This window comes from Cetorhinus maximus, chromosome 1 (genome assembly GCF_964194155.1).
Source record: "Cetorhinus maximus chromosome 1, sCetMax3.hap1.1, whole genome shotgun sequence".
Classification (NCBI taxonomy): Eukaryota; Metazoa; Chordata; class Chondrichthyes; order Lamniformes; family Cetorhinidae; genus Cetorhinus; species Cetorhinus maximus.
In genome coordinates, this window is record NC_135879.1 from 205,117,741 (window position 1) to 205,144,730 (window position 26,990).

Below are 26,990 nucleotides of genomic sequence, written 5' to 3' on the forward strand. Positions count from 1 at the left end.
ACTATCAACATCATGTGGGTCACCACTGATCAGAAACTTATTGTCTAACAAATTTGAATTTTTCGAGGAGGCGACTAGTTGAGTAGATGAGGGCAGTGCAGTTGATGTAGTCTACATGGGCTTCAGTAAGGCTTTTGCCAAGGTCCCACATGAAAGAATGGTCAAGAAGGTAAGAGCCCATGGGATCCAGGGCAATTTGACAAATTGGATCCAAAATGGGCTTAGTGGCAGGAGGCAGATGGTGATGGTTGAAGATTGTTTTTGTGATTGGAAGCCTGTGACGAGTGCTGTACCGCAGGGATTAGTGCTGGGACCCTTGCTGTTTGTAGCATATATTAATGATTTAGATACGAATATAGGAGGTATGATCAGTAAGTTCACAGATGACACGAAAATTGGTGGTGTCGTAAATAGTGAGGAGGAAAGCCTTAGATTACAGGACGATATAGATGGGCTGGTAAGATGGGCAGAGCAGTGGCTAATGAAATTTAATCCTGAGAACTGAGAGGTGATGCGTTTTGGGAGGGCTAACACAGCAAAGGAATACACAATGAATGGTAGGACCCTAGGAAGTACAGGGGTCAGAGGGACCTTGGTGTACATGTCCATAGATCCCTGAAGGCAGCAGCACAGGTAGATAAGGTGGTTAAGAAGGCATATGGGATACTTGCCTTTATTAGCCAAGGCATAGAATATAACTGCAGGGAGGTTATGTTGGAGCTGTATAAAATGCTAGTTATAGGCCACAGCTGGAGTACTGTGTGCAGTTCTTGTCACCACGCTATAGGAAGGATGTGATTGCACTGGAGAGGGTGCAAAGGAGATTCACCAGGGTGTTACCTAGGCTGGAGTGTTTCAGCTCTGAAGAGAAACTGGATAGGCTAGAGTTGTTTTCCTTAGGCTGAGTGGGTACCTGATAGAGATACTCAAAATTATGAGGGGCATAGATAGGAAGAAACTTTCTCCCTTAGCGGAGGTGTCAATAACGGAGGGGCATGGATTTAAAGTAAGGGACAGGAGGTTTAGAGGGGATTTGAGGAAAAAATTTTTCACCCAGAACACACTGCCTGACGGAGCAGTAGAGGCAGGAACCCTCACAACATTTAAGAAGTATTTAGATGAGCAATTGAAATGTCATAGCATATAGGGCTACGGGAAACGTGCTGGAAAATGGGATTAGATCAGTGCTTGATGGCCAGTACGGACACGATGGGCCGAAGGGCCTGTTTCTGTGCTGTTTCACTCCATAATTCTATGAGAAACTTAAGTGAACATAAATGCCATGGCTTAGAAGCTGTATATTCTGCAGCAAAGGCTCACCTCCCGAATGCCCAATTCCTTTCCACAAGGCACAAGTCAGGAGTCTGATGGCATATCTCCACTTATCCGGATGAATATCGCTCCAACAACACTCAAGAAGCTTAACACCATCCAGGACTAAGCAGCTCATTCAATTGGGACTCCATCCACCATCCTGAACATTCAGTCCCTCAACCATTGGTGCATAGTAGCTACAGTGTCTGCCATCTACCAGACGCACTGAAGCAACTCACCAAGGCTTCTCCAACAGCACCTCCCAAATTTAATTAAGGAAAGCCACATGGGCTTGTTAAGGGAAAATCATGTTTAACTAACTTGGAATTTTTTTTGAAGAGGATTGATGAGTGTAATGCTGTTGATGTGGTGTACACGGGCCTGCAAAAGGCATTTGATACAGTGCTGCACAACAGACTTGTGAGCAAAGTTACAGCTCATAGAATAAAAGGGACAGTAGCAACATGGATACAAAATTGGCTGAATGATAGAAAACAGAGTAGATGCTAATAGATGCTTTTCGTGCTGGAGGAAGATTTGTAATGGAGAATGACCTAGACCTAGGTGTACAGGGCATAATTTCAAAATTTGCAGATTATACAAAACTTGGAAGCATTGTGAACGAACTGCAAAAGGACATAGGCAGGTTGGTGGAATGGATAGTCAAGCAGCAGATAAATTTAATGCAGAGAGGTGTGAAGTAACTCACTTTGGTAGGAAGAATGAGGAGATACAAAATGAAGGGCACAATACTAAAGGGGGTGCAGCAGCAGAAGGACCTGGGTGTATATGTGCTTAAGTCATTGAAGGTGGCAGGACAGGCTGAGAGAGCGGTTAATAACGTATGCAGTATCTTATCTTTATTAATAAGGGCATCGAGTACAAGAGCAAGGAAGTTATGTTAAACTTGTATCAGACACTCAGTTGCGTCCAGTTCTAGACACCACACTTTAGGAAAAATGTGACGCCAATAGAGACAGTGCAGAAAGCATTCATGAGAATAACTCCAGGGATCAGGAACTTGCTGTGCACAAATCAAATGTCGCATTTCCTGGGTTTCAAAGGTATTCCATTAATGTTTAGTGCTTTTGAAAATCTTTATTTTCTTTTAGGATGGGTATTAAATACATGGGACAGAAACTCAGAAAATATAGTTAATACAGAGTCAATTGATATATTTAAAAGGGGGTTGAATTATCATCCGTTGAGGGGGTCAACAATGTAATAAATAATTATGCAGAGAATCTGGCCAGAACTATGGATTGATAGGTGTTTTTTTTTATGGACTCTCCCATGAAAATAGTATGGTGATATCTAAAGACCAATTTGTGGCTGTCTTCTTTGTGGAAGAAGTCTCTTTGGGATCAGGTTGGGTTCAAGATAATATGCTTAGTAATGAGAAATTCAATCCTCTGTGATAGCCTTCGTAATATAATCTCTGAGCTAATTAGGCCCAAAGTACTCCAGGGCATCTGGCTCTTTGACAGACTTAGCGGAATAGAACCAATACTGGGGGCTGGAGTTCTTACCACTCAGCTCCAGATAACACACAAAACCACTACCTTAACAAGCAAGGTGACCCTCGCCTAGTATGCAACTGGAAGCTTGCTCGTACTATATATTAACAAAGTCAGCCTTTTTGGACAGTTAAATTCACGGATACAGGGGAACACCATCACCTGGAAGTTCCCCTCCAAGCCACTCACTGACTTGGAAATGTATCACCGTTCCTTCACTGTCACTGTGTCAAAATCCTGGAACTCACTCTGTAACAGCACTGTGGGTGTACCTACACCACCTGGCCTGCGCGGTTCAAGGCGGCAGCTCACCGCCAACTTCTCAAGGGCAACTTGGGGTGAGCAATAAATGCTGGCCTAGCCAGCAATGTCCACGTCCCATGAATGAATAATAAAAAAATCATGTTAAGTTCTGAAGTGGGTCAGGAATGAAATTTTTTGGGGAGTCCATACAGCCAAAACAAAAAGTTTACTTCTCTGGATTTCTCAGTCATTTGATTTGGACAGTCTTTATCCTATTGATGTCTTTCAATACATGTCAAAGACAAGGCTGCATAAAAATCAGAACCATACTACAGGCCTTTGTTTTTAAACTGTTTCTACCCTAGAGAAATGAGCAGTATTTAAGGGTTTTATGGTGATTACAAAAACTACTTTGTTGATCACACTTGAATGTACAAATCTTTTCTGTCTTCATAAGCTTTCTGTAAGTACCATTAATTTTGATTAAATGTCATTGGATCCTCCAAAATAAAAGGACACTGTGGATCTGACAAACGATTAAATGTCATTGGATCCTCCAAAATAAAAGGACACTGTGGATCTGACAAACTAGATAAAGCATGTACTTAGTTATTTGCCTAACATAATAGCAATTTCAGTCTGCATGTGATTTTTCAAAGGGGAATAGAATGAAAACGTTATATACTAATGCAACTTTAGCCAAGAGCAAATATGTGATTTAACAGGAAGTGGTTGGCGCAAAGTGAGGCATATGAGCATACGAGGGAGAAGGGAGTGGAGGGTAATGATGATAGATTTAGATTAGAAAGATATGCGGAGGAAGCTCACGTGGGCTGGTTGGACTGAATGGCCTGTTACTATGCCATAAATCCTATGTAATTGTCAAGCAAAATTGTAACAAAACAATGGTTGTTTTTGAAGAGGATACAGTTTGAGCACAGTTGAGGTACATTCCCACAGGGGGAAACGGTCTGTTTCTGTGCCGTTTTTTCCTATGTAATCCTATATAATTAGGTGGAACAATATAATTGAATGTGTGATTGACATGATGTATCCATCAGCCCCAGAGATATGATATATAAATGGGTACCGGGTAGGGAAAATCCACAGAGGGGGAAGGGCATTCAGATATGGATCAATGCTAGCTTCAGCTTAACATCTCTAGCCAACTCAAGAGGAAGTCAAAGCTGAAGAGATTGTTGCCGCAGTCCATCGAGAACAAACCATCTCACCTCATTTGTATATGCATTTGATCCAGGATCAGTAAACCAACCTCATCTGTTATGGTTCATATGTTGACTTATTCTGATTACCTGTTATATTTGAACTATTGGTCTGTCATTTCTCAATTCATGATAGTTAAATCTTCATGAGGTCATTTCATTTCAACGGTAGGTCATTGCTAGCACTGTCACCTCTGACTCTGGATCAAGCCTCACTTCAGACACTTGCATACGGAACAAAAACAGAAATACCTGGAAAAACTCAGCAGGTCTGGCAGCATCGGCGGAGAAGAGCAAAGTTGACGTTTCGAGTCCTCATGACCCTTCAACAGAACTGTCAGTTCTGTTGCAGGATCATGAGGACTCGAAACGTCAACTTTGCTCTTCTCCGCCGATGCTGCCAGACCTGCTGAGTTTTTCCAGGTATTTCTGTTTTGTTTTGGATTTCCAGCATCTGCAGTTTTTTGTTTTTATAACTTGCATACGGAATCCAGACTGGCAATCCAGTGCAGAATTGAGAGACTGACCATGATTCCTTGACTCTTTGAGTAATCTGTAACCCCCATCAAATCTTACTGCTGCCGCAGCTGCTTGTAACTACTCCTACTAAGAGTACAAAGAACAAAGAACAAAGAAAAGTAGTGGTATATCAAATCCTACAGTACTGAAAATTAACCATTATGTCCAGGATCTCATTCCATCAGGTTTTAATCGTTCTTCAAGATTTTTAATGAAATGCATTTTTGTTTTAAACTTTTCTGTCTCTTGTTTCTCACGCTTAATCCAATCTTGCTTTCCCTCTCTATTTCTCTTCCTGTACTTGATTCAATATTAAATTCCTCCATTTTAACATGCAGTTCCTTCTCCGTTCTTAAGCTGTTAATTTCACAATCATTCCATCTGATTGGTCGAGAAACTACACAGTTGCTTACCCTATTCAGTAAGATCACAGTAAGGGTGTCAGGTTGTTTCCATCATGCAGCTAAAGCAACTTACAGTGCAAAATATCACGGAGATTAAATGAGCAAATGAAAGTCCAACTAACAGAGGGGATGTGGGGGGGGATGGGGTGGGGAAGAGTCGGGTAGGGCACTATGGGAGAGATCTTTATTTATTATGGGAGATCCATTATGGGAGAGATCTTTATTTATCTTCAGCATTCTTTCCTATACACCAAACAACAGTGTTGCATATTCCTGGTCAGCATTTTAACTGGATGGTCACAGTGTGCTTACAACAAGTAGAGCCAGGTGCCCTCTACTCCCATTTCCACCCCTCAAATCAACTACTTAGTGGTGCCCAATACAGACCACCACTGTGCTTGTGCACAGCCAGGAGAGGGGCAATCATATAAACATTAATGCAAAGTCAGACACTTTATTGTGTCTATCCTTCAATGCTCTTCAACTAATAGAAAAGCAATTTAAAAAAGGCCTATAAATAAAATTAAAGTTCATGCTGTATGCAAATTTTTTATTGTGATGCCGGTCACCAAAAATGCGATCCCTAGTGTTTCTAGTGATATATTTCACGATTGAATGATAAAATAAGCAGTGAAGAAATGAAAGAAAGACATAGACAGAGATAGCTAACGAGACAGTCAGCAAGCCAGAAATAAATATTTGCATTTATCAGGATGTCCCTATGTGTTATGCAGAAAATTAAGTATTTTTCTAAAATGTAGTCACAGTATTAATGCTGCAAATATGGCAGCCAGTTTGCATACAGTAAGGTCTCACAAACTTCTATGAGATAATGACCAAATAACCGATTTTAGGGGCATTGGTTGAGGGATAAAAATTGGCCAATGCGCAGAGGATTCTTTTCTTGCTCTTCTTCAGAACAGTGCCATGAATTCTTTACGCCCACCTCAGAAGGCAAACAGGGCCTCAGTTGAATATTTCATCGGAAAGATGGCATCTCTGACTATGCAGCGCTCCCTCAGTGCTGGACAGGAGTGTCAGCCTCAATTGCGTATGCAAGTCTCTGGAATGCAGCCTGATTCTGAGTCAGAGGCAAGAATGCTACCAATGATCCACGATTGATGTCAAATGGCCTCATGGTGATTTAATCATTATTGGAAAAGTTTCAAAATGGCAGGCAGTCATTTTTAAGAGAGGACTCACAAAGTAAAATACAAAGAGTCTGTAATAAATTTTGATTAAAATGAATACAGATTAATGGATTTGAAAATCTCGAGATATTAATAGGATATAGAAAGGAAAAAATTTGATTTCCGGTTCACTTTCAGGAGGAAGACTTCCACAGTAATAGCCGTGCATGATTGGTGGGAATCAATGTAGCAAGTCCCATTTTAAGAGTTATTTTTCTCCTGAATCCTGCTGTGCCCTGGCCAATATTACATGAGTGGTCAGTAGCATGACTTGTAGCTCCTACAAAAACCATTGTACTGTTCAGCACTAGAAGGTTGAGTTGGCATAAGCACTATGCTTCTTTCTTTAAACAGAAGTTCCACTCAAACTTTCAAACAAAACATTGCACTACACCCTATTAAATGTGATAACTGTATTGTGTCTATCTAATTGTTACTTTCTCTGGCAACTTAAAATGGCATGACTGCAAGTTAAATAAGACAACTAGTTTTAAGCAAATCAACTATAAGGTTACTGTAAATTTATAAATTTATAAGTGAAATCTAACTAGACCATCATCGTTATTCAATAAAACTATTCATTTTTAGCCCCTCATTAGCCTGCAATGCAAGATGAATATTAGAATATCACATGGCTTTTTGGTTCTCTGAACATTTAAGTGATATTGTTTTTAAAAAACTGTTGGTATGACAGCCCTGGGTTTAAATACTTTTGTTGAGCTGTACTTTGTTTAAAGGCAATGGACACCAATTAATGTATGCCCATCCTCATGTTGGTGCATCAGTTCCCTCTTCTGTCAGATCCAAGCAGAATAATGTGGGTACTGGAAATCTGAAATAAAAACAGAAAATGCTGGAAATACTCAGCAGGTTATGCCAGTGTCTGTGGAGAGAAACAGAGTTAATATTTCAGGTCAATGATCCTTCATTAAAACTGGGAAAAGTTGGAAATGTAATAGGTTTTGAGCAAAGGGGCGAGTGGGACAAGGACAAAAGAAAAGTCTATTATTGAGGATTGAGTGAAAGCCAAAAAAGATTGAATAACAAAAGATTTAGTCCTCCTAGGCCAAAGAGGATGGTGATGGACAAGAAACAAAAAATACACCTGGAACAGATATACTGCTGACTGAAAGAAAAAAAAGCAAAGAAAAGGAAACAAAATAGACACTGAGATTGCAGTCTGAACTCAATGTTGAGGCCTGAAGGCTGTAAAGTGCCTAATCCGAAAGATGAGGTGCTGTTCCTCAAGCTTGCGTTGAGCTTCACTGGAACAGTGCAGTTGGCTGAGGACAGAAATGCCAGTGTGAAAAGCAAGGTGAAGAATTAAAATGACAAGGCCACTGGAAGCTTGGGGTATTGCTTGCAGACTGAACACATATGTTCCATAAAGCAGTCACCTAATCTGTGTTTGGTATCCCCAGTGTAGAGACCACCACAGTTTGAGCAGCGAATGCAGTAACTAGTTTGAAAGAAGCACAGGCAAATCACTGCTTCACCTGGAAGGAGTGTTTGGAGCCCTGGACAGTGAGGAGGGAGGAAGGTAAAAGGGCAGGTGTTACACATCAATATGTGCAGCCTGAAAGGGTGGTAGAAGCAAAAATGGCAACTTTCAAAAAGAAATTGGATAAATATTTCAAAAGGAAGAATTTGCAGGACTATGGGGAAAAGAGCAGGAAAGTGGGACTAATTGGATAGATCTTTCAAAAAGCTGGCACAGGTACAAGGGGTCAAAAGGCCTCATTCTATGCTGTATTATTCTACAAAATATTAAACAACAGAAATATGACTTTGAGTTCGGATGCACGTAAAATTTTAGATTTAAACCGCAGCCCACTCAACTGGCATAAATGCAGGAAACCCACATTCTTTTGCATAGATTACGATGTTAATGAGTAAAACTCAGTGGAGGTTTTGCTGAATCATTACAAATGATGGTGGAAACACAGTGCAAGTCAGATATATGCAAATTTCCTGGATCTTTTTGTGCTAGAAATTGGCATTACACCATACTATGCCATTGTTTTGATGAAAATTTCAAGGCAATTCCAGGAGTATTTTCCTCACCCTCCATCACTCAAAGCATTCTACCCAAATTCAAATGCAAGGAAATCAACTTGGATACAACCTCATGTGGTGGGGATGGTTGCATAAACTACTCAGCATTTACTAAACAATCCACTGAAAAATTAAGACAAGGCACTGCAAAAAAAACAGCTGAAAGCACATATATGAACAATTATAATGGAAGGACAGGCTAGTCCTGTCAATGTTCAGAGCAACTATCTTCTTTAATGCTAGTCACCAAGCTGTCAAGACAGCACACATGCACTGCCTAAACATATATTTTTTAAAAATCATCTGATTGCTGGAGCTCTCCCAAATCATCACATGAACTAGTGTTGAGTCATACAGATCAGTGAAGTTTTAGAGTTAACCATTTTGCCGTTGGCTAGCTTCAGCCAGGGCGGTGGTGGAACCACTATAATTGGCTTCAGCATTTAATATCCCTGGTCAAAAAGGGAGGGGGGTAGGAAAGAGGAAAAAGCAATCAGGAGATGGTAGTCAGTGTTCTTGCCCAATTATTATCTACTGACTCCTGCAAAAAAAAGTGCACGTGTGTGTGCACGGACAGACATGATCAAGCTCATCTACAATGAATAAATGTGAAATCTCATTTGAAAGGTGGGAAATCTAGGCAAGAGACATAGCATGCAGAAAAATTATTTCATCTTTCAGTAGTCTGTATTTTTTTCTGGACTAATCATTTCTGTTTTGTAAGGAACTGTAACAATTTGTATCACAATCTATTTACAACAGAGCTAAGGCTCAACCCAAACAAAGATATTCAACTGCTGAGTTAGAACTGCTGCAGTATTAGAAAATGTATGTTTTGAAATCCACTAACTGAATATGACGTTCCAAATAAAATACACTTAGCACTTTAGGTAATGTTAAAAAAAACAATCGGGGCTTCTTCAACTAAATAACCCGAGATAGAAAAACAGCCCAGATGTTGCAGTCAGTAGTGAAGCAAGGACACGCACAGCTGACCTTGAACAAAGCTGCCCACAAAGATCTAATGATTTCTATGGGATGCTTTTCTCCTTTTCCAATAGAAGTTTAAATCTGTTGTCAAGTCAAGGGGATCTCTCAGTGTACAACAGCAATGATGTCTCAGTGTACAACAGCAATGATGTCACCATGCAGGTAAGCAGCCAATCACATTGCAGCATTCTCAGAGCAAACCAGGTAGTTAAAAGCAATTAAAATCCCTCAACTTTTAATTTACATTTTCAGGTAGTGAAATAAATGGTGATTGGATAAAGATAAAAGCTAAATAAAGTTCTAAAATTTATATTATATCATTATGGAAAAATATGACAAACCACAAACAAAAAATTGGCTTTTCAGGACCAGTGAGGACATTTAGTACTAATTATGAAGTTGGTACACCATTAAAACCAAGTTATAATTCAACAAGGTTTCACAGCAATACTAACAGCATTTAAGTGGAGACTTTCATGAATTCACTGCTTAGCGATTGTACTCTGTGGGGACCACAACAAAGCACCCTCTGGAGTAATATAGGATCACTGACAATAGCTTCTTGCGCCAACTCCAGAAGTTGCTGTCAATTTCAGTGGTGTAATGATGGCAAACGCAGTTTCGCCATATGGCCTGGGTTTTGCAATGGCAAAGAGATTTTGTAGGCTTGAATTTTAAGTCAACTGAAAACAAAACTCAACATTTAACCTTGGGATTTTCCAACATCCTGTAAAACAAAAACCCATTTTCAAGAAACTGTACACCTGACATTTGATAAAACCTCTGCATTTATGAGTGGTGCAAAATATAGTACCCACATCCCCAAGGGGATCAAAACCAATACTTCATTCCAATAAATTCTTACGGCATGACTTCTTGAAATCTTGCAAGTTGAACTCATCTGCTCACAGTCTGTGTGCTTCTTGACATCTATTTCATGAGCTATTTTAAACATCATTTCCAAGGCAGAGTCTCTTCACAGAAGCAGGAAACACTGCTCACCAATAGGGTGTCAATTTTCTTCTATTTTCCAAGACATTTCATGCTTTTCAGCTGTAGTTTTAATATCTGCACAGGAGTACTGCAAAATCCGTGATGGTGGCATCCACTTTTCATTGTGATTAACCCTTCATCTTCATAATTGTTCTCACATAGGTGAAGACATAACTGAAGCTGCTCCAGACCCCAACAGGCCTTTAAAGCCATATAGATCCATGTTTGGAAGCCTGAGTAATGTTTGCCATTTCCAATGCTATTATCTCTAATTGCACTATAAAACCATGCTATTAAAAATTCACAGCAGAAATTAAAAGTAATTGTAACACTACATATAATGCAGGCTGTGAATAAACATTAAGTAGATCACCTAAAGGATGTAGATAAATGCTGTATTGCAAGCTTGTTGATTTTCTTTTAAATACATTCATTTACAACTCATTTTAGCACTAAAGAATGAACCACATTGTTTTCCTGCTTTGTCATTAGAAATAATATTTTCCATATTCTGTACGATGCAGACAAAATGAGATACAAATCAACACAAGTTCAGCGCTCATTTAAAATGTTGCAATAGCTCAAAGAGAGTGATGTAGACGTGTGCAAGTATTGCTCATGATCAATGCTCCTTTTTCTTCTCTATGCTCCAAATACACCATCACTATATTCTCACTGCTCTGAGATCCAAATACATTGTACCAGTTAACTAATCAGTTGCCTGACTCCCAAAATAACAAAACTCATCACCACCTTCAGTTTTCTCTTCCTCAATATACAGCATTATTATCCAAGCTTAGCATCATTTATTGATTTATCCCATTTTCTTCAGTCTTAGTGATGCCCTGCTTTAGCCTTCATCAATAAAAAATTCTGCATTGCCCATCAAGGCATTTCAGGCACATTCATGAAAATTAGCAATGAATCAATTTCAATTAGAATGAGGCATTTTGTAATATTTTACTAAAAAATACAGTTGCAGAGGGAATGGCGTTAGAATTTTAAAATACCTTATCAGCAGCTTCAGATGCCAAAAGGTTGGTAGCAAGCGTCTGCAGCTTGTGGTGTGCCATATGTTTCAAAGCGGTGAGGCTCCGTCGAGCCATGGCCTGTTTTAGGTTTACAGCTGGGTGACTTAGAGTATCTACAGCAGCTGGAACAGCTTCATCACAGGCATTCAGGATTTCCACTGCAGTAATTCCCATTACACAGCGGTCTAATGCACCTGTGGAAAAAGAGAAAAATGTGACACATTATTTGTAGTCACTATTATCACTCACTTAAAAACTGGAGTTTATGCAACCAAATCCAGAATGGTGATGGATACTGATTGTACTTTACCTATGAAAAGTACAGGGAATGGGACCATCCATTTCAAATTCTGTTCCTTCTTTACATTGAAATATTGCATGCCATTTATGTCTCAGTTTAACATTTCCTTAATTTCATAAATTGTTACAATCTATGGTGCTAAATGAAATAAAATGTATGCACCCCAATGCAGATTTGGTGACTTCATTTTCTGAAGTGCAGTATTCTATAAACCAGAACGTTAAAAAATGCGCAACTGTTTAAAACTCTTTTCTAGATACATCCTACATACAAAGCTCCAAATTTTTCACATATTCATTTTCCCAAATGACCAGGGATGCAAGTTTGCACCTGCATCTGGACTCTAGATGCATAACTGTCAATATGCACAGAGGTCAATATTTTCATGATCAACAATTCCTCCCTTCCCCCCATGTTTTGTTATCAAATAAGCCACTGGGGAATTAGGATGGTTCAGCAGATTTTCACTCAAAGTTTTACTTTCATCAATTAAACCTTGGGTAGAGTTTATTTGTAATACTTTCTAAAAAAAAAAACCTCACAAGCTTTAGAAAAGACCATGGCAACGGAGCAGCTTCTTACTTCTTGTGGTCTTTAACCTAAGAGGGAGGTTGGACTGTAAGAATGCATTCTGGCAAATGAACTGGAATTGCAAGTGGGGGAGGGTCTGAACAAGTTTACTTTGAAGAAGCACTGCACACTAAAAATGAAAGAAACAGTTAAAAATCAAGGAGGAGGGATGGAAAGCACAGCAAAGATATAACCAGGAGATAGATTTCCAAACATATCTTTATGTAGACATGCCTTAGTCCCATATGCTAGAACTACCCAGGAAGTTCTCGTTAAGAAAAACAGTTTACAATTTAGTAGTTCTTATAAATAAAAGTCACAGCTGTGCATTGTTAATTTTCAGATTCTTTTGAACACAAAACAAGGTCAACTTCAAATCCACTTTTGCACTTGAATTGCAATTACACAAAGTCATAATCATAACAAATATCTTTCTTGCATCTACAATTTCATTAACAACCAGAAGATGATTATCAACAAATTTAACTAATCTCATCATGACTAGAATAGCTCTGCCTTTAAATAGAATGGCTACTTAATCAGTATTTGAATCATAAGGTTAACAAAATAATGCTATGCCAAGTAAATGATTCTTGGAGACGCACTCACAACTTAAATATAGATGGATTTTCACTTGATGTTGTGACACATTATTTGAGTTTTTGGAAGAGGTATTTTTCACCTTCAGGAGCAGAACAGATTGGTACTCCTATCTCTGCAAGAAACTAACTGGTCAAGTTTATATATTTCAGCTTATTTTAGATCTCTGAATATTTTAAAAAACATTAAAGTTTGACAATTTATGAAACAATAACACTGAGAAAATCATACCATTGCAACTTTATTCAGGCAGGATTGTAATGACACAGCAGCTGGTAAAGGCTGAGTTGTTTAAATCCCAGAGGGAAATTTTAACAATTATCGTAACATATATTTTCAATTGGTATGTTTGAGATGCAGCTCTGAATTCAGGAATAAGACTACCGAGCCTTAAGAGATTTTTTATATAAAAATAAATTAAACATTTATTAATTTAACAACAAATTAAATGCATACACATATCAACAAATTGCTATCATAATAACTTTTAAACAAATCCCCAAATTAATCACTCCCAGGTAAATCTTCACCAAGGCAACAGTAACACATAGACTTTAAACAGACATCAGGCAAAGCACATTTGACCTTACAAATTCAAAATGAGGTTCCTTGCAAGTTGGTTCCTTTGCAGATACAGTTGTAGGCTTACAGGTTGGTAAGATCTTAAATGCCCCTGCCTTTTTCACAGAAACTCCTTTCTGTTTATACCTAGCTTTTCCTTTAAATGTAAATTTTCCATTGCATCTTTAGGCTTTTAATTTTACATGTCCTAATAATAACCTTTCATTCCACCAATTTTATTTGTAATATAAACATACGACTTGGTGTCTCCCAGCTAGGTGCAAGATTTTACCCATTTTTTTGAATGGTTTATTTAAAAATGCAAAACACCTATGTTTCTAAACTTCCCCATGTTTATCTAATTATCATTTCAAACCTACTTCTTTCTATATATCAAAGCACCCAGGCTAGCTGGCTTTAATCCAATTAAGACACACACAGACACAGTACCCGCTACAATTCCACTTTAACAATAATTTCCAACAACATTATGGACATTAATATCTCTTCATGACATCCCTCTCCCTATCAAAAAAAAATCAACTGTCATTCTGAAGCATGAGGTCAATTTCCTTTTGCACTTGTGATAACTTTGCCGGATTTAATCTATAAGGATGCTGCCTTATTGAAGATGAAACCTGTACAGACACATCATGTATAGCCAAATCTGTCTTTCCCAACTTATTCCCACAAATAGATTTGTGTGACTGCAATAGCATTTCCAAATCACTTTGACACTTGTTTGGAACCTAACTCAATATTTCATTTTAATTTTCAAGCATCCTTTCAATATCCAATTTGATTAAAGGAAAATCAATTTCAGAGTCCTGTACTTCTACCTCTTTCTCATCACCCACCATCACTAATACCTTTTTTTGCTCCTCTTCCCTGTCAAAGTGTTTTTTAAGCATATTTACATGACACACCCCCTGATTCTTTCTTCTATCTGGAGTATTTTAAAAATAATTTACTTCACTCAATTTCTTTTCAATCCTATAAGGTCCACTAAACTTTGCATTTAATGAATCACCCAGTACTGGTAGCAGTTCTAGCACTTTCTCTCCAGAAATAAAACTGAAAGCTGTCGCTTTCTTGTCTGGCTTCATTTTCATTACTTGCTGTGACATCTTTAAATGTTCCCTAGCCAACTCATGCTCTGTTCCCTGAAATTTGATAAGTAATCCAGGAGAATAGTTTCTGAATTTTGACCCACCAATTTGTCCTGAATCAATTTCAGTGGTCCCCTTACCTCATGACCATAAACTAGTTTAAAAGGGCTAAAACCAGTCAATGCATTAGGAACGTCTCTAATAGCAAATAACAAGAATGGAATTCCTCTATCCCAATCTTGTGGATAATCCTGACAGTACACTCTTATCATAGCTTTTAAAGTTTGATGCCATCTTTCCAAAGCCGTTTGTGACTCTGGATGGTAAGCTGTTGACTTAAACTGCTTTATCCCCAAACTGTTAATTACTTCCTTAAACATCTGTGACATGAAATTTGACCCCTGATCTGATTCTATTTCCTTAGGTAAATCATACCTTGTAAAAAAAATTAGTTAACTCCTCCACAATCTTCTTGGTTGTAATATTTCTTAAATGTATCGCTTCAGGAAAGCTGGTAGACACATCCATTATTGTCAGTAAGTACTGATTTGCACTTTCAGTCTTAGGGAGGGGTCCTACAAAATCAATCATGACCCTGTAAAAGATTCTTCAAATGCTGGTATTGGGATTAAAGGTGCAGGCTTCATCACTGCTTGTGGTTTCCCTATTACCTGATGTGTGACTTGTTCTACAGAATTTGATTACATCTCTATGCAATCCTGGCCAAAAAAAACCCTCTATCTTTTACTGTGTTTTCCTAATTCCTAAATGTTCCCTATTGGAATTTCATGAGCAACCCTCAGCATCTCATTTCTATACCCAAATGGGATAACAATCTAATGCACCCCACTCCAGCTTTCATTTGCTGAGACATGATCCGTCATCCATTTTCTCATTAAAATATCATCTTTAAGATAACATACTGCAAATCATCTTTCTGTAACTCCACTAACCTCCTTGAATTAAACACTCCAGCTGAAATGCACTGTAGTCTTTCTTCCTGAACAAGGTCATCAAACACAGTGCCAGCTAAATGGATTTCAACACCTTCTTCTTGCCTTTGAAATGCCTGCCCTTCTTGTTTCAACCTATTAGCCTCTGATCTTGTTACCACAGAATCTGAAAACAATCCAGGATGCTTTCTCAGTAGCACCTCTGTTGAAACCACTTCTACAGGCTGATCAACTATTATAGGCATCACCCAAATCTGTGACCCAGCTATATCATGACCCAAAATAAAATGTACCCCTGCAATGGGCAATTTTTGCACTACACCAACAATAACTTCACCTGTCTTACTCTTTAAATTTATCTTCCACAATGGGATAGGTTTAGCATCTCCATGAGCCCCACTTATTATTACCCTCTCCTGCAATGCTCCCTTTGAATAACTAATGTCACTATCCCACATTAAGGATTGACTAGCCCCTGTGTCTCTTAAAATTTTAACATCTTTACCTACTCCACTCTGTACACATGGAAAGACTTTCCCTTCACACACAAAGTCTTTAAACATTTCTGCAACTTGCCCAGCAAGTGGGTAAATTGTGAACACACTCCGACTTCTTTATCCTGTTTCACCTGTACGTACACTACAGGTTTTTCCTATGGCTGAACCTCAGAACCCACAGTACTTTTATTTTCAGAACTTTTCTGCACCCCAATGATTCCAACAGATTTTCCCAGTAATTTCCAACACTTCAACTTGTGTGTGACCAACTTTATTACAATGAAAACATCTCAATACCCTCAATCTCCTACCCTCAACATCTTTTTTATTCTGAGAAAAAACTTACTGGAAATTACCACCTACTTCTCCGTTTCCCTGACTACCCGTCTTTCTTTCACCTTCCCACTTTCTATCCTTTTCGGATTTAAAAGGGTGACGGAAAAAAGGTTTAGATCTATGCACTAACTCAATCATCAGCTATCTCTGCTGCTTGTCTTACCATTTTAGCCCTCTGTTCCTCCACATGAGTTCTCACTACCAAAGGAATTGAATCTTTAAATGCTTCCAAAAGAATTACCTTTCTAAGAACTGCATATCACAGAATCACAGTGCAGAAGAGGGCCTTCGGCCCATCGAGTCTGCACCGACATGTGAGAAACACCTGACCTACCTACCTAATCCCATTTACCAGCACTTGGCCCATAGCCTTGAATGTTATGACGTGCCAAGTGATCATCCAAGTACTTTTTAAAGCATGTGAGGCAACCCGCCTCCACCACCCTCCCAGGCAGTGCATTCCAGACCGTCACCACCCTCTGGGTAAAAAAGTTTTTCCTCACATCCCCCCTAAACCTCCTGCCCCTCACCTTGAACTTATGCCCCCTTGTGACTGACCCTTCAACAAAGGGGAACAGCTGCTCCCTATCCACCCTGTCCATGCCCCTCATAATCTTTTACACCTCGATCAGGTCGCCCACTCAGTCTTCTCTGCTCCAACGAAAACAAACCAAATCTATCCAACCTCTCTTCATAACTTAAATGTTTCATCCCAGGCAACATCCTGGTGAATCTCCTCTGCACCCCCTCCAGTGCAATCACATCCTTCCTATAATGTGGTGACCAGAACTGCACACATTATATGTTGTCTCTATTTTAATACCCTTATCCACTGGCCAAAATTTTTTTCTTTTACTCTCTCAAACTCAATATAAGTTTGCCCAGACTGTTTTCTCATATTCCTAAATTTCTGCCGGGGAACCAACTCATATGCCTTCTGCAAAATAGCCTTCTGCACCACATCATAATTCACCGATGCCTCTTCAGTAATAAAGCATATACCTCATGCACTCTACCCACCAACTTGGATTGCAACAACAATGTCCAGTTTTCCTGTGGTCAGTTCATCTGTTCAGCTATCTTCTCAAATGAAATAAAGAACACTTCAACATCTTTTTCCTCAAACTTTGTAAGAGCTTATACAAATTTAATCATCTCCCCATTGGGTTTTAGGTTAAAGGTTTTTTCATCATCAGGACTCTCCTCAGAATCCAAGATCTCTTTTTCAACTTCCAACCTTTTAAGCAGGTATTTTTCTTCTCTTTCTTTCTCTCTTTTCCTTGCCTCTCTTTCTTTATCCTTCTCCCTTACCTGAAATTCCAGTTCCAGCTTCCTTTCTTTCTGCCTTTCCACTTGCTCCCTTTGAAATGCCCTTTCTCTCTCTTTTGCTTCTAATTCAACTTCTTTCAGTTCCTTTGCTTGTTCAAGTCAAGCGTCTTCAGTTGTAACTAAAGTCTCACTACCTCCATCTGTGACTCATTAGTGCCAGGTGTCACTTCCAACTGTCAATGCTGTGCTACACCTTTAATTATGCCTGCTTTCCTCACCCCTACAGTTAACCCTAATTTTAACTCACCTGCCAACTCTGCTAACTTATTCTTGGATATTTTTTGTAACCCAATCAGGGTTATACCTTCTACTCCCAGCCAAGTCCTAGCAGTTGCCAAAGCCACCTTGCAGTCTCACCACTTATAAAACCTCACCAACTCCTGAATTCAAAGTGCCTCATGTACTTGTAACCTTAAGATTTGTGAATTTCAAACCAATCAAGGAATTACAAATATTATGCTGCCAAGAGCCCTCATTTGTTATGACACAGTAGTTGGTAAAGGCTGAGTTATTTAAATGACAGAGGGAAACTTTAACAACTGTCATAACCTATATTTTCAATTGGTATGTTTGAGATGCGGCTCTAAATTCAAGAATAAGACCACCGAGCCTCAAGAGACATTTTATATAAAAATAACCATTTAATTTAACAACAAATTAAACACATATACATGTCTACGAATTACTACCATAATAACTTTTAAACAAATCCCCAAATTAATCACTCCCAGGTAAATCTTCACCAAGGCAACAATAACCCACAGGCTTTAAACAGACACCAGACAAAACACATTTGACTGTACGAATTCAAAATGAGGCTCCTTGAAATTCCTTTGTAGACATAGTTGTAGGCTTACAGGGTGGTTAGATCTTAAATGCCTCTGCCTTACACACACAAGCTCCTTTCTCTTTATACCTAGCATTCCTTTGAATGTAAATTTTCCATTGTATCTCTGAACAATAATATCCTTTATTCTACCTATTTTATAAGTAATATAAACACATTGCTTGGTGTCTCCCAGCTAGATGCAAGATTTTACCCATTCTTTTGAATGGTTTATTTAAAAAATGCAAATTTCCCCCTTGACACCTATGTTTCTAAACTTACCCCTGTTTATCTAATTGCCATTTCAAACCTACATCTTTCTATACATAAACGCACCCAGACTAGCTGGGTTTTATCCAATTAAGACACACACAGAGACACAGATCCCATTACAATTCCACTTTAAAAATAAGTTCTAATAACATTATAGACATTAGTATACATTTATATATATTTTGAATTATACCTATTAAAGGACAACTTCCTAACATCTAACTATGTAACTAAAAGCATAAAACTAACTATGGCAATATCACTTTTGAATACAATTGTACTCTCATTCTACACTCAGTAAACCTGAAGTCATCCAAATCTCGACTGCCTGTGCCCTTATTTGCACCATTCACCTTTCACCCCAAGGGAATCAGCATTCCCAGGGGTGGGGGGCACAGTTTCAGGATAAAGGGCCAAACATTTAGGACTGAGATGAGGAGGAATTTCTGCACTCAAAGGGTTGTGAATGTTTGGAACACTCCATCCCAGGCAGTTATGGGTCCTCCATCATTGAATATATTTTAAGGCTGAGATGGGTGGATTTTTGGTCTCTCAGGGAATGAAGAGACGTGGGAAACTGGTGGGAAAATGAGCCATCTGCAGCTGGTGGAGTCAGTGGGAAGCAAGAATCATGTGAACTCGGATACTGATTGCCTTCTTTTGTTAAGTATAACTTTTGTTGCTTAATAAGTTGTCCTAATATCAAGTGTCATCTCTTCCAAAATTTGTCTAGTCTCGAAACCTCTTAGAGTCAGGTAGAAACACATTATTCAAATGGAGAAAAATTTGAGATACTTCTCTCGGTAGGTGGGAAATTGGAGGAAAATATCTCTCAGTCTTGCATTCTGATTCTCTTCAACACTAATGGTTAAGAGGTCTCTCCGTTTTCCTACATTAAAATAAGTGCTTCAAAAGTTTAGTCTTTCATCTTTCATAATCAAAACAGAAACATTATTTCCAGAAAAGAAAAACTTAGTCAGCCATGGCTGAGTTAGTAGCGCTCTCACCTCAAAGTCCCAACATTGTGATTCAAATCCTATTCCAGGACTTGAGCTCAAAAATCAGGGCTGATAGTCCAGTGTAGTACTGATGGAGGGTTGCACTATCAGAGGTGTTGTCTTTCAGATGAGGTGGACATATAAAGATCCCATGGCATTATTTTGAAGAGGAACAGAGGAGTTACCCCCATGTACTGGCCAATATTTACCACTTAATGAATATCAGAAAAAAAGTTGTACGGTCATATCACATTGCTGATTGTAGGAGCTTGCTATGCGCAAATTTTATCCCATGTTCCTACATTACAATAATGACTACACTTCAAAAATACTTAATGGGCTGTAAAGTGCTTTGGGACATCCAATATGAAAGATGTCAGATAAATGCAAGATTTTCTTTCTTTTAAAGCCAGGTTAGGTCTACTTCTCCTCCAAAAGATATAATTTTGCATCTATTTGACATTGTAACAAGATTACAAGTTAAATAATGCACATGGCCCTGTAACACAGGAGGAGGTTGTTTACTTCTAAACCAAAAGTCGGCCATAGGTTCAAATGCCTGGAGCTATGAGGCACTTTAATCTGCTCGACTAAATCATGCTACATTTTGTAAACCTGCAGTGGAATGTTATCTGGAAAGTCTGAAGATTATTAAGTTTTCTAGCCTTGCTAAAGATGTTGTTACGATCCTTGACCAGACCCTGGGGACATGGGGGAAGATCAGGTGAGGTACCAATACGTTTTGTTTAAAGTAGATAAAGGTTGAGATTCAAGACATCTGCTTTTGGAATAAAGCCACAAGATTCCACGGGTTGTAAATAAACAGAAACTAAATTTTGTAATGAGAGTATAATAATTTTCATAATATCTTTCTGGTTTATTCTGAAGTAGGTTTATGGGGGGTTGTGTTGTTCACCTGTCTGTGTGAGTATTACATTTTATAGCCAAGCAGACTTTAAGTTGGAGTTATCAAAAGAAGTAGGGTGTAGAAGTGTCTTTAATATGGTAATGAGTAAACATGGTTTAGAGGCAGCAGAAAAAGAGCGTATTTCAAAGAGAAGTGGAAATGCGAAAAATTGATCTCCAAAGGGAAAAGTTAACAATGGAAGAGAGGGTGAAGGAAAGAGACAGAGAATACCAACTTAAAAAGCTGGACTTTAACAAAGATGATGATGAAAAAGCCTTCATCCAAAAACACAGGCGCGAAACGTTTAAATTTGTGCAAGCACTTCCAAAGCTTGAAGAAAGAGATGTAGAGGCGATGTTTATGTTATTTGAAAAGATAGTTAAACAGACAAAATGGCCAGAAGAAAACTGGGCATTGCTTTTACAGTCTTGTTTAGTGGCAGAGTACATGAGGTTTATCCTTCACTGTCAGAAGAAATGTTGGTGGATTATGATGTGGTAAAAAAAGGCTATTTTTAGTGCATATCAGTTGGTTCCTGAGGCATACAGGCAGAAATTTAGGAATATAAGGCAACATCTTGGGCAAACTTACACTGAGTTTGAGAGAGTAAAAGAAAGTAATTTTGACCAGTGAATACGGGCATTAAAGATAGAGACAAATATGCAGCTCTGTGGGAAGTGGTAAGACAATCAGCTGATGATTATGAGTTAGTTCATAGATCTAAACCTTTCTTCCGTCACCCTTTTAAATCAGAGAAGGATAGAAAGTGGGAAGGTGAAAGGAAAGTGTGTAGTCAGGGGAGAGGAGTAAGTGGAAATTCCCAGGAAGTTTTTTCTAAGGCTAAAAAGAAAGGTGCTGAGGGTAGAAGTGACATTCGAAAATTGAGGTGTTTTCATTGTAATAAAGTTGGGCACATGAAGTCGAAGTGTTGAAAATTACTGGGAAAATCTGTTGGAATTCTTGGGATACAGGAAAGTTCTGGAAGTAAAAGTACTGTGGATTCTGAGGTTCAGGCACAGGAAAAACCAGTGGTTTGTGTACAGGTAAAGCAGGAAGGATCAGTGATAGGTAAAGAAGTGGGAATGTGTTCACAATTTACCCAAGGGAGTTTGGAGGAGCAGGTTGTAGAAATGCTTAAAGATTTTGTATGTGAGGGAGAAGTTTTTCCATATGTACAGGGTGTAGCAGGTAAAGATATTCAAATTTTAAGAGGCATAGGGGCTAGTCAATCCTTAATGTTATGGGATAGTGATATTTGTTGTTCAGAGGAAGTATTGCAGGAACAGGTGATAATAAGTGGGGCTCATGGAGATGCTAAACCTATTCCATTGTGGGAGGTAAACTTAAAGAGTAAGTGGAAAACAGGTGAGGTGATTGTTGGAGTAGTGGAAGAGTTGCCTATTGCAAGGGTTCAATTTATTTTAGGGAATGATGTAGCTGGGTCACAGATGTAGGTGATGCCTATGGTAGTTGATCAGCCTTTAGAGGTGTTTTCAAAAGAAATGTTGCAGAGTGAGCATCCTGGATTGTTTCCAGATTGTGTGGCAAACTGTAACTAGTGGGGTGCCACAGGGATAGTGCTGGGACCTCAACTATTTATGATCTATGATCATGACTTCAATGAAAGGACCAACTGTAATGTAGCCAAATTTGATGATACATAGATAGGTAGGATAGCAAATTGGGCGGAGGATACCAAGAGTATGCAAAGGGTTAAAGGCAGTAATTGGGCAGATGAAGAATAATGTGGGAAAATGTGAGGTTGTCCACATGGCCGGGAAGAACATAAAAGCAGAATGTTATTTAAATAGAAAGAGACTGCAGAATGCTGCAGTACAAAGGGATCTGGGTGTCCTTGTACATGAATCACAAAAATTTAGCATGCAGGTACCGAAAATAATTAGGAAGGCAAATGGAATGTTGGCCTTTATTGCAAAGGGATGGAGTATTAAAGTAAGGAAGTCTTACTATAACTAAACAGGGCATTGGTGAAACCAAGCCTGAAGTACTGTGTACACTTTCAGTTTCCTTACTTAAGGAGGGATATACTTGCATTGGAAGCAGTTCAGAGAAGGTTCACTAGGCTGATTCCAGGGATGAAGGGATTGTCTTATGAGGGAAGATTTAGCAGGCTGGGCTTGTACTCACTGGAATTTAGAAGAATAAGAGGTTATTAAAACATATTAGATTCTGAGGGGGCTTGACAGGATAGATACTGAGAGGATGTTTCCTCCTGTGGGGGAGTCTAGAACTAGAGGTAACAGGTTAAAAATTAGGGGTCTCCTATTTAAGATGGAGATGAGGAGGAATTTCTTCTCTCAGAAGGTCATCAGCCTTTGAATTCTTTTCACCTGACAGTAGTGGAGGCTTGGTCATTGAAAATGCTCAAGGCTGAATTAGATTTTTGATCGACAGGGGAGTCAAGGGTATGACAGACAAAAAAAGTGGAGTTAAGGCCACAATTAGATCAGCCACGATCTTACTTAGTGGTGAAGCAGGCTTAATAGACCTAGTCCTGCTCCTATTTCTTAAAATCTTATGATTTAAGTTATTTATATCGTTATAGGATCCTTCGATCCAAGCAAGTACAGTCCCCAACACTTATATCAGGGGGGTGTTGACATTAACCCAATTTGCCTGCCATAACAAGGGGGTTGCAAATCATCAGAGAACATACAAATAAATAATAAAAACAGAAAATGCCAGAAATACTCAACAGATCTGGCAGCATCTGTGGAGAGAGGGCCAGAGCTAACATTTCAGATCAGCGACCTTGCATCATTTTGCTTTCATATGAGAGGAAGCGTCATGTGTCTTTGTTCTCATACTTTAGCTAATCAACTGAAAATCAAATCATGTTGTTGAAACTTTGGTGCAGTGTCTCCAAAATGTGGAGGCATACAGAAGTTAACAGTATTATCCAGTGGCAACTTGTGAACACTGACATCCCAGGAGGAAAATACATTAAAACTGGAAATAAGAATACTGGTCCGAACTGGTCTTGTATACCTGAAAATGGAACACCAGTAAACTGGGAAATAACAGTACTGGTCCAAACTGCTTTTTCCTTCTGGGATAATGAATCTTTCCACATCCCATATCTCCTCTCTGGCCACGTGTTCCTTATCACTACCAGAGACTTCAGTTATGTGGAAAGACTGGAGAAGTAGCAGTTGTTCTCCTCAGAACAGAGAGGATTAAGAGGAGATTTGATAGAGTTATTCAAAATCATGAATGGTTTTGAGTGAGTTAAAAATGGTTTCCAGTGGCAGAAGGATTGGTAATGAGAAGACACAGATTTATCATGATTGCCAGAGAACTGGAGGTGACATGAGGAAACTTTTTATTGTACAGCAATTTATGCACTACTTAAAAGGTTGTTGGAAGCAGATGCAATACTAACACTCGAAAGAGAATGAGATAAATACTTGAACTGAAAAAATTACTGGGACATGGGGAAACAGCAGGCTGGTAGGATGAACTGGATAGCTCTACCAGAAAGCCTGTGCAGGCAAGATGGCTCAAGTGGTGCATTATTCTATGAACTATAATAACCACCATTTGATCCACATTGCCCAAAACAGCCAGCATATTTTAGGTTGCTGGAAGTATAAACTGTTACAAATGTTAGAAGCTATACATTTGTAATTGACTCCTATAGTATGGTAACGGCAAATAGTTAGCCCCATTTGCCCAATATTGGTGGATGGACATGATAAGTGGGGACAGCAAAAGTGGGGTGGGTGGGGGGAGAAATTGTAACTGTGAAAACTAAACAAATAAGGGAAAGAACTCCTCGATTGCAATTGAATATATTGGACTTGATTTTGCTGGAGTGGGCATCTCGTAGCATGCCCCATTAATTAGGATTGTTTGTGCACATTTCAGTTTTAAAATCTTTTGCCCGCAAAGTTGCTGGAAGTGTGAGCTGTTAATAGTGCAGTGAGAGCAACAGGACATCTGGAACCTTGGTAAACAATCAGCAAATAGTATATCTCCTTTTTAACAATGAAATTTAAGGATTGAGAAATAACAAAGGAAGGTGAATGCAATGTCAAATCAGGTACAGAATGAGAAAACAAAATTGGATTGAGAAAAAAAAAATGTACGTTTATAAGATCTCCTGAACTAATTCAAAATTGAAGAAATTAAGACTATACAGTTATAATTCTTCAGCTTCTGGGCCAGAGCGATTGATTAGTAATCACTCATAACTATCACGTCATTAAAAGAATACTTACAGTATTAATTACCCAAAGGCTAGAACACGAAGGAGAGGAAGTTTTACCACAGGTATACAAAGCCCTGGCTATACCACATCTGGAGGTACTGCACATTAGAAGGGATATATTGGCCTTGGAAGGAGTACAGCGCAGATTCACCAGAATGTAACCAGCGTTGCAAGGGTTAAATTATGAGGCAGGATTACATAAACTAGGCTTGTAATCTCCCTGCAACATAGAAGGTTACGGAATAATTTTATTGAGGATTTCAGGATCTTGAAAGGAATCGAGAGGGTGAATCGAGATAATTTTTTTAAAAATCGGCTGATGGGGGAGTCTAGGACAAGGTGGCTACTTCAAAATCAGAGCCAGACCATTCAGCAGGAAAATCAGAAAAACACTCCATAACGCAAAGGGTGATAGGAGTGTATATTTCTCTCCTCCAAAAACGGAGTAATGTTAGTTCAATTAGTAATTCTAAATTAGAATTTGATGGACTTTTGCGAGCCAAAGGTATTAAGAGTCAAGACAGGTTGGTGGAATTAGAATATAGATCAGTTGTGATCTCTCTGAATGGTGGAACAGGCTCAAATGTCTGAATGGTTTACTCATGTTCCTCTGTTTAATTTGTGGCAAGTGGACAATTAATGTGCCAATGCAGAAAAATCATGAAAATTGCTTGACAGTTAAGCGAGACTTGCCTTTTGCGCAAAGCTAACAGCTGAATTGTGCAAATCAGTAAGCAGATTGCGGTAATTTGCAATTCATGGGGTGTCTCTTCCTTGATGGAAGCTATAGCCGATTTTCACATAAATAATGGTGTGCATCAGGTGAGACACCTTATTTTTTTCTGCAAATTCTGGTCCATTATTTAATTCCAGCTAAGTTTCACTAAATCATGAGAGAAACTCCACAATTATAATCTTCCTCAAGTCACACAAGCAAATAGTTTCAAATACTCCTAAGTATCACCTTTCAAATAGAATCATTCACAAAACCATCTTATCAACTCAACCCAATGACTTCATCAATGTGCATGAGTACATCAGAAAATTCTACAGAAAGCTCTTCCAAGTTTGTGACACACTCAGTGGGCCATGATGCCCTTCAAACTATGTTTTTATTCCTTCAGTTTTCCAGGGCAGCTAATGTGTCTAATGTAGCCTGAAATGTTGACTTTCAACATGTGCACACTGAGTTTAAAAATGAAAATTGCATTGAGGTGAATGGTCTTTATTTTCTGTCTTTATACAGACTTACAGCAACAATTAAGTAAATGCAATTTAAATGAGGATCTCTTAGGCTATACTTCAGGCAATAAGCTCACTGAAGCTGAACAAGATCCTATGCAAGTGAAGTGAATTGGACTGGTCCTCTGGGAAGTGGGGGAGGGGAAGGTACGTTAAAAAATCTACAGAGATAGTATAGCTGGAGCTTATCAATGTTCACCATCACAGAAGTAGAAAAGCAAACTAATTTAAAACTATTATACCTGGTGCATAAAATTAGCCAAGGCTTTAATACAAGTTAAATTTAAGAAAACTAGATACAGCAAACTGCTATGTAATTTGACAGTTCCAAAAGAGAATCCCATTTTATGCACTGAAAGGAGCACCGGCGAACACTAGATTGAGAACCATTTTGCATTAATAATTGACTATCAGTAAGCCACCCCATTCAGTCAGCTGCTGACTCAATCCATGCTCCTCTCTTGCTCTGAAATGAAATCAAGTCAATGAAGCATATGGTATACAATGATGAGTAATGCTGTAATCATAAAAGAAAAACTGCGGAATACAATTAGTCAACTGGAAAATACTCCAGTCATACAATTCATGGTTTCATGTATTCAAAATATATTAATATTTAATTATATATACATCGCTGGTTCACTTCACTATCTGGTAGCACAAAATTTTTATTTTTAATCAGAGGGCAGTAAACATTTTGAAATTCTGAAAAGGTCCTTAATGCTGGAGAATCGTCTATTGATTTCTCTTGCACGGTTGCCATCCTTTGCCCAATAAA

At 38.7% G+C, this 26,990-nt stretch overlaps 1 protein-coding gene across 2 annotated transcripts in view; it reads right to left on the reverse strand.

Annotated features, from left to right (window-relative positions):
- wdr7 (WD repeat domain 7) overlaps positions 1-26,990 on the reverse strand; it is a 748,403-nt gene that overhangs the window by 553,806 nt on the left and 167,607 nt on the right. For both annotated transcript variants that reach the window (XM_078552151.1, XM_078552141.1), the window contains one exon: positions 11,459-11,673. In XM_078552151.1, coding sequence (XP_078408277.1) covers positions 11,459-11,673 — 215 coding nt within the window. The remainder of the gene's footprint in view (positions 1-11,458; positions 11,674-26,990) is intronic.